The sequence below is a fragment of the Myotis nattereri genome (assembly GCF_964212035.1).
Source record: "Myotis nattereri genome assembly, chromosome: 8".
NCBI lineage: Eukaryota > Metazoa > Chordata > Mammalia > Chiroptera > Vespertilionidae > Myotis > Myotis nattereri.
In genome coordinates this window covers 25,450,141-25,465,665 of record NC_138083.1, presented here as the reverse complement: position 1 = coordinate 25,465,665, position 15,525 = coordinate 25,450,141, and the positions used below count along the sequence as shown (strand labels likewise).

At 40.5% G+C, this 15,525-nt stretch overlaps 1 protein-coding gene across 4 annotated transcripts in view; it reads left to right on the top strand.

The window, feature by feature from the left end:
- Nucleotides 1-15,525, top strand: part of SNAP25 (synaptosome associated protein 25) — an 82,206-nt gene that overhangs the window by 45,941 nt on the left and 20,740 nt on the right. For all 4 annotated transcript variants that reach the window (XM_081097381.1, XM_081097383.1, XM_081097382.1 and 1 more), the window contains 3 exons: nt 5,627-5,762; nt 7,668-7,709; nt 15,231-15,279. In XM_081097381.1, coding sequence (XP_080953507.1) covers nt 5,691-5,762; nt 7,668-7,709; nt 15,231-15,279 — 163 coding nt within the window. In that variant the 5' untranslated portion in view covers nt 5,627-5,690. The remainder of the gene's footprint in view (nt 1-5,626; nt 5,763-7,667; nt 7,710-15,230; nt 15,280-15,525) is intronic.

The following is a 15,525-nucleotide window of genomic DNA, read 5'->3' as shown; positions in this document are numbered from 1 at the left end:
AAAAACACACACTTCTTGTAGCCACTCTCACCACTTCTTCCTAGGTCTGAGTTCAGACTCTGCACTGAGAAAGCCTAAAGTATGTAAATAAATAAGCCCCTTGAGGATGGAGAAAGGGTCGTCTCTGCAATCCATCTGCTCTGTGTTCATTGTGGGTCTCAAATGGATTTGGATGCAACATTAGAGAATGAAGAGCTTTACAAATTATGCCTGACATCAAGGAGTAACTGAAGCCTGCTCACTTTGTACCACATACCTCAACAGTGACAGACCTCAGATGTTTCTGCGAGTGATGCAAACAGTCCAGTGCTAGGTCTGGGGCTGAGAACCTTGGTATGCAGCTGGTCATGGAAATTGGGGATCTTTGTGAGGCCTGTATGGGCACCCCAGAACCTTGCCTTTGATAACATGGATTAGATCTGGTTTGCAGTCCTGAAGTAGAAATAGTCCATCAAAGGCAAATTTGTTTTTATATTTTACTCCATGCATCATTTCTTGTTTTACAATATGGTTCAGGAAACATAAGCTCCATCATGGAAAGCCCCATGAAAAGGGAATTCTACAGTCAAATCCAGACAGAGGGGAAAAAAAATACTACCCATTGTGTCTGTCTACAGGAAAAACTCGATGCTTCGTGAATATGAAAGACTGATAAGGAATGCTTTAAGGATTTCTGTTTAAGTGTATTGAGCCCAGGGATCAGTAAACATTTTCTGTATAGAACCAGAGAGTAAATATTTCAGCTTGGAGGGTTATGTTGGTCTCTTGCAACCACTCAACTCTGCCATTGTAGCCTGAAAGGGGCTATTGACAAGTTAGATGGCTTCTACACTTCTCAGGGTGACCACCTCATAAATTATATAAATGTCTGATTACTATGTTGTACACTAAAAATTAATATAACACTGTATGTCAACTGTAATTGAAAGAAAAATAAAAATAAATCAATTGACCAAAAATAAAAGGAGCCATTGACCATAGTGAAGCCAATGGCCATGGGTGTGCTCCAATGGACCCTGAAACTGGAATTTGATATAATTTTCACATGTACAAAGTATTCTTCTTTGAGTCTTTTTAACCACTTAAAAATGTAAAAACCACCCTTTGCTCATGGCTAGTACAAAAACAGGCAGTGAGCTGGCTTTTGACGTGGTTCCCTGAAGCACTCCTAGTAGAGCCCACTGTTTCCTCACTCTATCTGACCACAGAATCTCTCCCATCTCACCTGATGACACATTGACATTCCAGGAGATAGGGGGTCCTATAGGTAGGAGCCTCTCAACGTGCGGTCTATGGACCAGCAGCATCAGCAGCATCTAGGAGCTTGTTAGAAATGCCGAATCTCATCTTGTATCAGAGCACTGACTCGAAGTCTTTGGGAGTGGGACCCAGCAATCGATTCTCACAAGGTTTCCAAGGACTCTGATGCCTCTTGAAGTTTTAGAAGCACTGCCCTAAACCACACAAGGAAAACTGCTGATGTGGGAACATTAAATGCCACTGGGGGGTGTCAGAATAGTTCATTCAGCCTTCATTCAATAAGCCAATTAGCATAAATTGAACACCTACTAGGGGCCAGACCCCTGAACAATGGTGATTTGAAATAATTAATAGAATACTGTTGGGCCCTTAATGGATGGGAGATTGTCTTACATCAGAGCCCCGGGGGGATAGTTTTGAGTGGCTCTGCTTCTTATTTCCTCGTTTACTCAGCAGGCTTTGCTGGCTGGGGCCACACTCCCAGCTTGGGCAACACACAGGAAGGAGGTTTAATGCACTTTATATGAGTCAACTGTTCCACATCGCCTAGATAATAAATGCCATTCGTTACTAAGATCCTTTCAGCCACTGAAATTACCATTAAGTGCTGTCTCTGAGAATGTTAATATGCTTGGGTTTTGGTTTTGTGGGACAAGTTGCCCAACACTAGCGGTAAACATCCCAACAGAGGGTCCAGGTGTGTGCTCCATGCCTGCTGTCCCTCATTCTTAGTAGGAGAGGGGATATTGCTTTTCTAGCTTTGAAACGCTGTGCATTTGAGATCTGCCAGACTCATCAGCCTTCCTCCCAAATCTCAGACATACCCCCACACTTTAGAGCAGGACAAAGGTGTGGGGGCCTCTGGGGGAACCATGAAAATGGTAAAAACAAAGGTATTTGCCACGTGGCTTCTCTGCCATCTCCCCAACTGCCCATCAGCCAGATCCTCACAGGGTGTTGCAGCTTGAAGCCAAGGGGCCCATAGCTGTTCTTCAGATCTGAGAATAGCAACTCTGAGAGGAGATTGCCAAGGAAAGACATGAAACCAGAGAGAATGAGAGAGAAGAGAGCGTGTGTGAGGGAGCATCCATCAGCAGATAGACCTGGAGAGTGGGAAATTGCAACAGTATTACAGGTCTGAAAGCACACAGACTTCTGCCTTCTAATAACCTGACCTGTTTACTGAAGGAAGAAGTTCCACCAAGGAACTAGCAGCAAAATGCAAAGCTGGAGAACAGGGCGAGAAGACACTCTTGTTCCGCGTGCTAATCCCAGGAGGGGGGACTGGAGGCTCAGGCACTCTGCTGGTTTCCCTGGTTTCAGGCTTCCATGGGTACTCAGCATGCTTCCTGCCCAGCCATTAGTGAAGGAAAGCTAATTAATAAATAATGGATTTGTTCCACTCTTAGCAAAGAATACAGGCTTGTCCAGAATGAGCAAGGCTTTATAAATATTAAACCCCCACATCCTTACAAACAAGGTAAATCAGAACTTTCTATAATACATTCCCCTCAACAAGCCTGTGAGACTGGTGTTATTTGCCCTGTTGCGAAAACTGAAGCTCAGAGACAGTGATAGACTTGCCCAGAGTCACCCAGCAACTGAGTGCCAGAGCCCACAGCACCAAGTAGGACTTTCTGACATGCAGGGCCCTTACCCACTCCACTAAGTTCCAGCCCACAGTCTGATCATTGTTTCCATGATCTACCGTTTCTTTCTGGAGAGTAGACCCCAGTCACGCAGGAGAACATCGGAATTGTGCTTCTGCTCATCTCAAGATCAAAGAATGATTTGGCGTAAATTCTTTCCAGTTTCTTTTTCCTAGATCCCCAATTTCTAAAATGGAGAACTGTATTTAAGCAAAACACAAAGCACTTAAAGCTCTACATCACATCATAACGACATAATCTGGTGACCAGAATAGGTGTGCAAAATCAGCAGGCTCACGGTATGATGCTCAGTCGATGTTTTAAATGACTACCCATAAAACTAACCTAACATAAACTTACTCCTTTTTTTTTAATACCACGAGTAAACTATAGCCCTGATGCTTTTTTCTTCTTCTTTTTTTTTTTTTACTATGATTTTATATCTGATGCTCTGCCCAAGAATTGCTGGGTACAAAAGAATGTGAAATCTACCATTTCCAAACAAGTTTTACTTTAGGATCCTTCCTACCCAGGAATTCTGAATAGTCTGAGTTACTTCACAAGAGTGATAAATGTGAAAGATTTTAATAATATGTTCTCGGTTAAAATCCCAGAGAAATTCAACCTGAGCTGTCAGGAAAGCGCTGGATCAGTAGGCCTGGGAGAGGCTCCCATCCAGGGCCTTTCTCTGTGAACGTTGGCTTCCTTGCCTTCCAATGAGGATGTTCCTGATTTTTTTTGATGAAGAGTTTTCATTGTATTTTTGCAAGTGCTTCTCATAGAAATCATAACAGCAATAATAAAAATAATAATGATAAACATGGTATTGCCCCAAAGCTCTAAATCTAATTTCCTCTCTCAGCTTCAGTTTTCAATGGAAGGACAAATATAAGTGTGTTTTTTGGTTAGGGAATCATATTTCTGGGCAATGCCTCTATTCCATTTTAAGTTCCTCTAGGCCTTTGTTAGTTAGTGCAACTCCAGCTGCTATAACAAAACAAAACCCTCACATTTGAGCAGTGTAGCACAACAGAAGTGCCTTGTCACCTCATAGGAAGGTCCAGGTCTTCTTGGTCAACTATCAAGTTTCCTGGAGGTGTGGATTGTAGGACCCAAGTTACTGCTGAGTCATGGCCTGGCCATCCTCCAGGGCCCTATTTTTGCTGGCAAAAGGGGAAAGCAAGAGTGTAGATGGGATGGCTGCTTCTGATTGCTTTAGTCTGGCAGGTACACACAGTATTTTGATTACAACTCATAAACCATCTCTAGCCACATGGCACGACTTCCTTACATTGAGGACTAGAAATGCAATTTCCAACTGGGCAGCTATTTTCCAAAGGCTATGATCTACCATGGAGGAGGGAGAGTAAATTCTGTTACATGTGGGCCATCTCAGCCACAAGACAGGAGCCATGCCTTCTACAATTGTGCTACTCACAGAGACATTTTTATCACACCAAGTAGTTATCTTCTTGAACCCTTCTGTCTTATGACCATTCCTGGGACATGACTGCCTTAGGGAGGCCTGCTGTGACCCATGGGTACCCATGGAATGTCCCCAAATATAATTAGCTTCACACTGAATAATCTAATTTCCGTATTTCACTCCCATCTTCCCGATTAGACTGTAGTTCTGTGACAGCAGTGAAATGCCTGTCTCATTCATCACCATATTTTTAGTGCTTAACACTGACCTGGCTGGCATATTATAGACACACAATATATATTTGAGAAGGAAGGAAGTGCAGAAGGAAGGATGGAAGGTTAAGGAAGGTAGGAATGGAAGGAGGTGGGCTGGTTGGCTTGGAGGTAGCTCAGTCAGGCTACCTGTAATTTGTACCATAGAGGATTTCAAGAGAGTGACCAATAAATGGGCTGGTCACATTTCAGGGCCAAGAACCCATCCCACTTTGGAAAATAGTTGCGCACACCCATATAATCCCTCTGGGAAATCTCTGACAGAAATTGAAAAAGACTGTCTTTTCCCTTCTAAATGCCTCTACATACAATGGAATACTACTCAGCAACAAAAAAGAATGAACTATTAATACATGCTACAACATGAATGAATCTCAAAATATTTATGCTAAGTGAAAGAAATGAGACAAAAAATAGTGCATACTGCATTACTCCATTTATATAAATTTTTTGGAAATGCAAACTAACTTTTAGTGACAGAAGCATATATGTAGTTATTTCAGCCTGGGATAAGGTAGTGGGGGTGATAGATATGTTCATTTCCTTAATTGTGGTAATGATTCACACACACACACACACACACACACACGTATATGTTACATATGTGTGTGTGTGTGTGTGTATGTCAAAACTTCTCAAATTACACACTTGAAATATGTGGAATTTATTGTATGCCAATTAAACTTCAATAAAACTGTTAAAAATAAAAATAGATGTGAGTTTAAAAGTATATTAACCCAGAACCACTTCCCTCCATCCAATCATTCCTAACTCCTACGTGGTCTGTGTCTCAAAAAATACTTGTAAGTAGATAGGTATCTACCTCCATGGTAAAGCTGGCAAGTATGCATTTATGGCTTCTTTTGGGAAAACAGCATAATTCTCTTGACCCCTGTTTGAATATGGCTTCCAGCTCAAAAGATGACTGAGTCACAGAGACAGAGTGTGGGGCATTTATATGGTCTATTTCCGCACATACACATATAAGCTCTCACATGTTAAAATCTGCTTTTTCCCAGGTTGGGTGGCCAAACCCATCACTGACACCCCGTCCCAGGCGCCCAGCCATCCCTCACCATTACCATGGCCGAAGACGCTGATATGCGCAATGAGCTGGAGGAGATGCAGAGAAGGGCCGACCAGCTGGCTGACGAGGTGAGGGATGGGGTTTATTCTAATATCTCAATTAAAATAAACACACACACACACACACACACACACACACACACACCACTAGTCTGCTGGAGCAGGCTCAATTCTGAGAGCTGATTGTTACATTTTCTGGAACTTTGAAAGCTGGTATTAAAATTGAATTGCATAAACTGACAACTAAATAAATTATATTAAAATCAGAGGTCATACTCAAAACTCATCACTTCCTAATCATTTTACTATTTTTTACTACTATCTATGCTTTCAAAGTTCTTGACATGTTTGGGGTCTGTAATGGTGCATTACTATAATCTTTGCCAAGTTCATCATCAGTGACACCATGATGTACTTAGAAATCAGACACGTGAGAGTATTTCTACTGTGGGAATCTACAAACACTACAAATCAGGGATGGATTTATTGTTTTGTTGATTATCTAGATTTAAGAAAGGGAAGAAAATCTTAATAATGCAGATTAAACTTAAAAATGTGCACATGTGCAACTATTACACGATGAATACCACAAAAGATTAAAAAAAACCTTCTAGTATTTGAGAACTATGATTCTCTTCAGCAAAGAAGTCTCTTGCATCATTGGTAAATGAAAATATCAACCAGCGTTCATGTCAGAACCAACTTGTTCTACCTGTACTTAGTTATGGGCACAGAGCTTGGCACAAATCAACAAAAGCTTTCTGTAGAATCAATTGGTTATGTGGAATTTATAATAAAGAGTATTGTACATTTTATTATTATTTGTAAATTTTGTGCTATTCATCTTTATAAACTTAAATCACATATATTCATTTTTTTTTCCTGGAGGGCCAGATGTGAAACATTTGCTAGCATGCACTGCTTACAGCCATTCTATTTTGAAAAGCAGGCTGCTCACAGCTCTTCCAGGAAAGTTAACATTCTTCGTTTCTACAGAATCTTGTCCAAAATAAGTTTGTCAGTTAAAAGCACCGCTTTGAGACATCACACTGACTGTTAGATTCTAGTAGTCTGAAAGGAACTGAGAAAAAAGTGACAACACTGTGCCTGAGGGACCAGACTTCCCATCTCATTTTTTTTTTTTTTTTTTTTTTTTTTTTTAAATATATTTTATTGATTTTTTATAGAGAGGAAGGGAGAGAGACAGAGAGCTAGAAACATCGGTGAGAGAGAAACCATTGATCAGCTGCCTCCTGCACATCTCCCACTGGGGATGTGCCCGCAACCCAGGTACATGCCCTTGACCGGAATCGAACCTGGGACCCCCCAGTCCGCAGGCCGACGCTCCATCCACTGAGCCAAACCGGTTTCGGCTCATTTTTTTTCTTATCTGAGGATGAAGATAATTATTATAGCTGCCTCCTATGGGCTGGTTATTTCAAACATGCTTGATTTTTTTCACCCTATGGCATCAGTTTAATTTGTATTGATAAGAAATTCCAATTGTGTTTCTAGGGGCTTTATAAAAAAACCAAAAACCTCAATGTTAGATTCATCTCAATTCATGAAAGAATTATATTTGTGCTTAAAATTCAATATTCCCATTCCAGGGTGGTCAAGTTAGTCCTCTGAGTATTTGAGATCACTTTTCATGCAGCCTGCACATGAAAAATTATCTTTTCCAGATTACTTTGTCTGATATCAAGATCAGCTTCATATGGTTTTGATTGTATGAAGATCAGCTGCAATGTAATTGCTTTAGGGAATCTTATTATGTAGAATGCCTACATAATAAGGAAAGAGATTGGAAATGGGAAGACCTTTTGTGTTTCAGTTACAAATATAAAAGAATATGTAATAGTAATCCTTTGTGTTTCTCAAGGGAAGAATGTAATTCTGATTTTCCAAGACCTCTAGATCCTGCACTTATAATATTTCTGTGTGGTTTTTTGTTTTTTTGTTTTTTTGTCTTAGTCACTCGAAAGCACCCGTCGTATGCTGCAACTGGTTGAAGAGGTAAGGAGTGACCATATTGTATGATAAACTGATCCCACTGGCTGATATATTCTTTCCCTGGGCCCTCCTGCCTTCCCCTGTGCTGACTGATTCTGGTGTTAACGGAGCCTACCTGGAAGCCATATAATGAGGGAGATGCTATATTGAAGTTGCCAGGTAGTCATCAAAGTACCACCTCCCAGCCCAGACTACCTTTACAATCTGAGAAGCAGAGATGGACAGTTATTTTTGAGTAAATGCTCCCAATTAAAACAAATCAGAGTGACTTTTAATATACAAAGGAATGATCTACATCAAAAACTATTTGTAATGACTCTGATGCCTTTAAGTTGCATCTAATCTTGACATCCTCTTCTGTCTTCAGCCACATATGTGACTTTTTAAAATATGTACCCCCGATACATATAACATTTTCAGAAATTTTTATGTTTGGACTCAGGCACTAAAATGCATGATATAAGAGGGGGGAAAATAAAATTCATGAAATTAAAGGGTAATTCTTTAATAAGGGTGAAATATTAAGACCAATAATGTAAATATAGAAGCTTTTTTTATATCCCTGACTCTGGATTAAACATCCATTTGCAAAGCATGGTTAATGAATTCCCAAAAACTATTCTTAAATGGGTAAAATAGGTCAGATAGCAATTATGGAATCAAAAGGCCATTTGCAATAAAACTCACTGGTTCCAATCTGGGAGAGCAGCAGTCAACCAGGAAGAATAAAAGGATTAATTGAACATGCCCTTTGGGAGAGATAAAATGGAAAAAGAATAGGGTGGGTTATTTTTATTTAAATAAATAAAATAAGCCTAATAGTTTTTATTCAGTAAGATGCTGCTTTAGCTATGGTTTGAAAGTGATAAGCAATGTGTAAATTCATGTGTGGTTATCATTTTTAGAGATCTTGGAGGCTCTGTAGCAGAATAATTAAATGAGCCAACTCTCCTGATACCACTGTAAATTGCTTATACAATGACATGAAAGGGGAAAAAAAGATAAATTTTCCCAGGCTAACAGGAAGGGCAACTTCCTGTCACAACAAAGGAGCCAACATTGTCCCTTATTTCTTCAGCTTTAGCTAGGAATGAAATATCATGGTTAGATGTGAATTGCCACCGGAGGAGCAGGGAGAGGTGATAACTAGGAGCTCCTAGGACACTTGGGAAGGGCAGGGAGGTGGATTTAATAAAATCTGTTATCACCAAAAAATGACAGAGCCTGCAGTGTAGCACAAATTGGCACCCACAGGGAGGCAGGCCCTTAAGGGGTCCTCATCAGCATAGGAAAGCAGCCTTTGCTCTCTAAATGAAGAGAAGTTGTTGTTTGCTCTCTCCTGGGAACACCATTCATGCAGAAATACTTGAAGACCAAGGAGGAGGCAGATAACCTACATCCAGGAGTGCTGAAGAGGCTTTCGGAATAGACTGATTGTTCCTCAATCTGAGAGCAAGCGAAAGGACAAACCTTAGGAACATTTTCTGTGTGAGCTCTGACATTGACCTGAAGGGAGCCCTGAGGTCTGCTGACATAACTATCCTGATATGTCTTTATCACCTTCAACCACAGCCTCTAAGCTCGTTTTTTAATGTTTTACTTACATGCATGCACAATGAAGTCAGTCTCTAAAGTAGCAGAACTATCTCCAACTTTCTTACCCGTGCAATGTCAAGACACTTCCCAAAACATGGGATGTGCGGGAGCAAATGCATCAGAACGCACCACTTTGAACCTGCCCCTCACCTAGTAGAATGTTTGGGCCGCAGACACCTTGTTTGGGTCTTAAATCGCAGACAGTGTCCACCAGTTTTCAAAAAGGAGTGTCTGCTCCTATTTACTCTGCGGGAAACGAATCTTAAAAGCTCTATTGGTTGAAGTAAGATTCTCAAATCGTACCTGTTTGTTTCTCCTGAAGTGTTTCTTGATCAGGCATGAAGTTATTCTTTAGAACAAAGGAGCAAAACAGATGGAAGCTCTCTCCCTCCTCCAATGAACAATAGGAGGCTCTTAGCCTTTCCATCCTTGGAAAATGATAAGCAAGCCATGATTAGACTAGACTGACTTGTTCTTACTTCCTCCTGGGTTACTTTTATGTGTATGTCAAACACCTCTTATGTCTAGGGCATTGGCTATTCAGATGATTTTCTGCTTTTCAATCAAAAAGGAAATTCTCTTTGAAGAGAACCAGCATTAAATATTCATCAAGGGCAGAAATGATTTAGAAAACCCTAGCATTAAAATACCAGGATCTTGCCCACGATCCCAAAATGCATCAATGCTATCTAATTTGAATTGAGCAGGATTTCTATTGAGATTCAGTCTCAAAGACAGGAAAGGTTACTAAGCTCATGATGTCTCCCTAAGGCAAACAGTATCACTTGCTGTGGGATGTCTGGCTGTGCCATCTTTCACAGGCGGGAGGGTGTAACAGAGCTGTGTGGCTTGGTTTTTAGTAGAAGCCACGTTAGCATTAAGGATGATGTAAAGTTGCACAGCGGTCAGTGGGGAAAGTTCAGAAGAGCTGAGTGCCATACACAAGTAAAAAGGTTACAAATGACAGAGCTCTTGGTTCCCTCCTGGAGGTACTGTCTCTTTTGATGGATGCATTTCAGCAAATATGTATGGAATGTCTAACCCTGGGGGTGAGAGAGAAGAAAAAAATTTAGGTCGTGCAGGAAAAGAGCTATACAAAGAGCTCTTCAAATTCAAGGTCATACCTGCCTTAAGAGCATAGAGGAGGCAATGATTACTTCTGGTAGGAGAGTCATGAATGCATCCTAAAGGAGAGAATATTTGATTCTAGACAAAAATATTAACTCTGCGAACACTAAAAGCAGTCTACACATGAATGCCTTGGGCTCTGAAAACTCAGCCTGGGAAAAGCCACACTGCTTTAAGGCAGGCTGGTTCAAGAGCCCGGAGTGCTGCCTCGGGGCTTCCCAACATTTCAGGCCTGTTTTAGCATCTTTTCTTTTTATGGCAATTTATATTTTGAGACACATTGGGCACAAGAAGAGAATAAGCATTCCACAGCGATGGCTGTGTTAGGGCAGACTTTCTGCTAAGGTGGAAAATTCAGGCTGGGAAGCTGTGCCAGTCAGGCAGACGTGGGTCTTTGGGAATTCTGGCAGTTAGAGTGCCTGGCCTCTGCTAGTTTCAGCTCGCATGTATTGGATTTGGGGGAAAGCATCTCAGAATGACAAAAGAAAGACTTTTAAATGTTCCACAAACATGATTTTAGTTCATCTGCAAAAAGAGGAAAAAAACATAGAGGGGGGAAAAAATGGAAAAAAAAATCCCCCACATCTCAAACTGCCCTGCTTTTGACAATTACCCCAGTAACTTCAAATAGAAACCAAGAATTGAACTAAGACAAAAATAGAACCGCCTCCTCTCATTCTCAGCTAAAAAAACATAATAATCTCTAAGGAAGAGGAGAAAATAATGTTCTGCCTCCCCTGAGATATTGCCCCCAGGCCTGCCCTTCTCTCTTGCAAAGAACAATCCAGTCATTTTGATAAAAGCTGTCAGCAAAACAGTGAAGCCACGTGTACACTCTAATATTTATTGAGAGCCTACTATGTGCCAGGTACTGTGCTGAAAGCTATCATCATTAAGCATGTATTATCTCACTCAATCCCTGTAGCCACTTTTCACGACTACAGTTGACCCTTGAACAATGCCGAGGTTAGAGGCACCCACCTCCTGTGCTATCAAAAATCTGAGTATAACTACAGCATTTTGATCTCCATTTTACCAAGGAAGAAATGGAGGTACACACTGCTTATGTAACTTGCATGAGTCACACAAACGCTCCTTTTTCTTAATGTACTCCTTTTTGAACCAGTCTCCCATGGAGTTGAATTTGTAGAAGCCTTTTACATTCCATAGCTCATTTTATCCTCCTGAGTAGTCTGGGAAGTGAAGGAGCTATTGCTATTACCATCAAAAGCTGGGAAAGCTGAGAAACAGAATAGGTGATTCTAGAAACAAAATTTTAAAGGTAAGTCTAGATTCAGAGTAACTGACTCCCAGATCCCCGCTCCTCCCACCTGACCAGATTGTCTCTCACTATGAAGCACAATTGAGAAGCCATGCATTTGTCTACCTACCTCTTATCCTTAGTGCCTGGAGCAGAATGGAGGCTCAATAAACTCTTAGTGAGTGAATGAATGAATGAATGAGTGAGCAAGGGAGTGAATGAAACAACCTACTAATCACCAATGTTACATGGCATCTCTACCCTTATCTTAAAGATGGAGAAACATCCCAAAAGGCCAGGCGACTCTCTCAGTCTCATAACTAGCTGCTGGCTGAGTAAGAGCACAACTGAAGGGTCCCAGGTTCGATTCCAGTCAAGGGCATGTACCACAGTTGCTGGCTTGATCCCCAGTCCCTATCAAAGCATGTGCAGGAGGCAACCAAACAATGTGTCTCTCCCTTTCCCTTCACTCTCTCTAAAATTCAATGGAAAAATATCCTTGGGTGAAGATTAGCAAAAACAAAGTAAATGGATTAAGTAACATTAAAGAGATTATAAGAAAAATATATTCCAAATTTTGTTAGTTGTATAATGGTTATGTTTAAATTATTAACACCTAAGAAATTGGGTGAAGGGTACATATAATATGCTGTAGTATTCTATAGGGTTTTTTTACATGTATGAGATTATTTCAAATTAAAATATTAAAAAATTAAAAATAAATAAAATATTAATTGAAATGTGTATGCATTACATGAAAAATCTCCTAATTGCTTCTAGCATAATTTATTAAATTGTGCTAAAATTTACAAGGGTTCAATTAAAAATTATCTTAATTCTAAATGATATAATACAAAATATGTAATAGTGCAGTTATAAGCACTTATCTGAAAATACAAATTTAAAGAAGTGAATTTAAAGAAGGGATTAGCCAAAGAAAATATATGCACAACCCATGGACCCAGACAACAGGATGGTGATGGCCAGAGAGAAGTGGGGGGCAAGAGCTGGGTAGAGGGGGCAAAAGGGAGGAAATAGGGACATCCTATATAATAATAATAAAAGGCTAATATGCACATTGACTGAACGGCAAAATGACCGGTTGCTATGATGCGCACTGGCCACCAGGGGGCAGATACTCAATGTAGGAGCTGCCCCCTGGTGGTCAGTGCACTTCCATATGGGGAGTGCCACTCAGCCAGAAGCTGGCTCATGGCTGGCCAGCACAGTGGTGGTGGCAGGAGCCTCTCCCACCTCCGTGGCAGCACTAAGAATGTCCAACTAACGGTTTAGACCCGAGACCTTGGGGGCCTAAGCCTTTAGTCGGACATCCCCTGAGGGCTCCCTGGCTGCCAGAAGGATATCTGACTGCAAGCTTACTTAGGCCTGATCCCCCAGGGAGTGGGCCTAAGTTGACAGGTGGAAATCCCCCAAGGGGTCCTGGACTGTGAATGGGCGCAGGCTGGGCTGAGGGACACCCCCCCCTCCACCGAGTGCACAAATTTTTGTGCACTGGGCCTCTAGTATAAAATAAAGGGTATAATAACATATCAAAAAAGTATAAACAGATGAGAACTGGCCAAACTGAAATCACTAACCTATTTCCCACCCACTGTCCCCAATAGAATGGAACCAGGATCTTATGCACAGCCTTGAGTTGATGCTCTGAGATGCCTCTTCGGCTCACCAGAACTTGCACTGTCACATCCATATGCCTGAATAAGCCATCTGCTTTTTAAAATTTTTTATCATACATAATGGCTAACATTTGCAGGAAAAGGCATAGAAATCATTCAAATACAGGCTAGTGCAGATGAATGTCCATTCACAGCACATTTAAGAAAGAGATTTTGAAATGTCTTCTGGGGCCTGGAATCCTTCTGCTCAATCCTCACACCAGCAGCATCAGCACAGGCGAGCTTGTTAGAAATGCAAAAATCTCAGGCTTTCTCCAGTCCTAGTGAATCAGGATCCACATTTTAACAAGGTATTTCCTAAACAGGGGACTCATGTGCACATTTAAGTGTGAGAAGTAGTGGTCTAGAAGCTTCTGATGCTAGTGGGTAATGATGTTATTTTTAGGTTGCCTAGATATCCTGCTCTAGATGAATCTTCTGAAGGTATTTATTTTATAAACACTTCAGTAATGCTAAATATAGACCAGGCCTGAATCCACCACATGCCACATATTAACTCATTCAATTCCCACAACAACTCAATGACGTAATAACTATTATTATATATGACAAATGAGAGAACTAAAGCACAGAGCAATTAAGGCATTTGCCTGAGGTCTCACAGCTAAGAAATGAAATCAGTAGGTTTCCAGGGCAGAGTCTGGCTCTAGAATCTGTGCTGATCCTGACCCCTGCGTCCTGATTTCACAACTGAAGCCTATCCAACTATTTTTAAAAGCAAAGCAGGCTTCGGTGTCTGGGAGAGTTAGCTGGACCCATTCTCTGAGATGGGCAATTATAAAAGCTCACAAAAATCACTTTTAGTGTTTTATTTAATTTTTGGAAGCACTATTAGAATAGAATTGTTAAAATACTATTTTTTAAAATCCTCTGTTGACCTCCACTAACATCTCTCTCTTTCTTATTTAAAATAAGTCAGTAGAAAATAAATGGGGCTATAAGAGATGGCTAATTTTAGATTATGTTCTAGGAGACACAGGAGCTTTCCATGAAAAACAAAACAAAATAATTCATTCAAACTGTAAGCAATGCCATTTTATACTTATTAACAGTTACCCGGTGGAACGGAAGGTCTTTACTTCCATTGAGAGCTGTAATAAAGAACTGCAAGAAAGCTCATGAATGAATTATTTTCTCATACTGCATTACAGTGCAGAATTGTGTTTCAGAATAAAGAAATTCGGATTTCACCTGAAATAAGAAATAGATTTATTTTAGATTATTCTGAAATCCTTATTTAATGAGAATGACCCTTATTTCTCATCTGCCAATCCTTTTCTAAATCTCACAGAAGAGTGGGTTTCCTTATGAGCTGTGTTTCTCAACCTCTGTGAAGCAATTTTTTCCTTTGATAAACCTAAAAATCCTGCCCTCAAGATTCTTACACATCTTCCCCATGTGGCATTCCCCCCTACCCAACCCAATTCGCTGATGGAGACTTTCTGATACATCAGGCCAGAGAAGAAGATTTAGTCTAGAAGATTTTGTAAGATTAGCTTTCTGTGGTTGATGTTATGAAAACTGCAGGTGTTTTTATTTCCCAATATAAAATCCCAGTATAATATTAAGTATGTGTATTCCAATTTTGTGCCAAGCCCTATCTACATGGAACTATATCTCCCTCTTCTACCCTGAGGATCCCTGATAGAGCAAGTCCATAGGTAACCCATTCCTCTGAGTCCCTCCTGAGCCCCTAAACTCTTGCCGCATTTCCTCCCTCTTTTTCTTGGGACCTTCTTCATTCTCCATTTCTAATAAAGCTAATTACCCCCTTTACTGATTTATCTTTCTCTCTTTTCTCTCTAACTCTTTTTCAACTTTGCTACCATTATTGGAATATAGAGTAAAGATGCTGGTATCAGGACTTTGGTTATGTTGGATGAACAAGGAGGTAAGTTGAGATTTCTTCAGTAAGAACAATTTCTCGTCTGAATAAAGTGCATTAAAAAAATTGTGCAGACACAGGTGGACATTTTCTCACATGTTAAACACATAGATGAATGTGAAGATTCTAGCGTTTTCATCATCTTGTCTTCCTTTTCTATTGAAAAGATTGTAAAGGTAAATGTATGGAAATGTTGAGGCCCTCATGACTAAATGAATAGCACTACTCTCCCTGTTATATATGGTAGGGAAA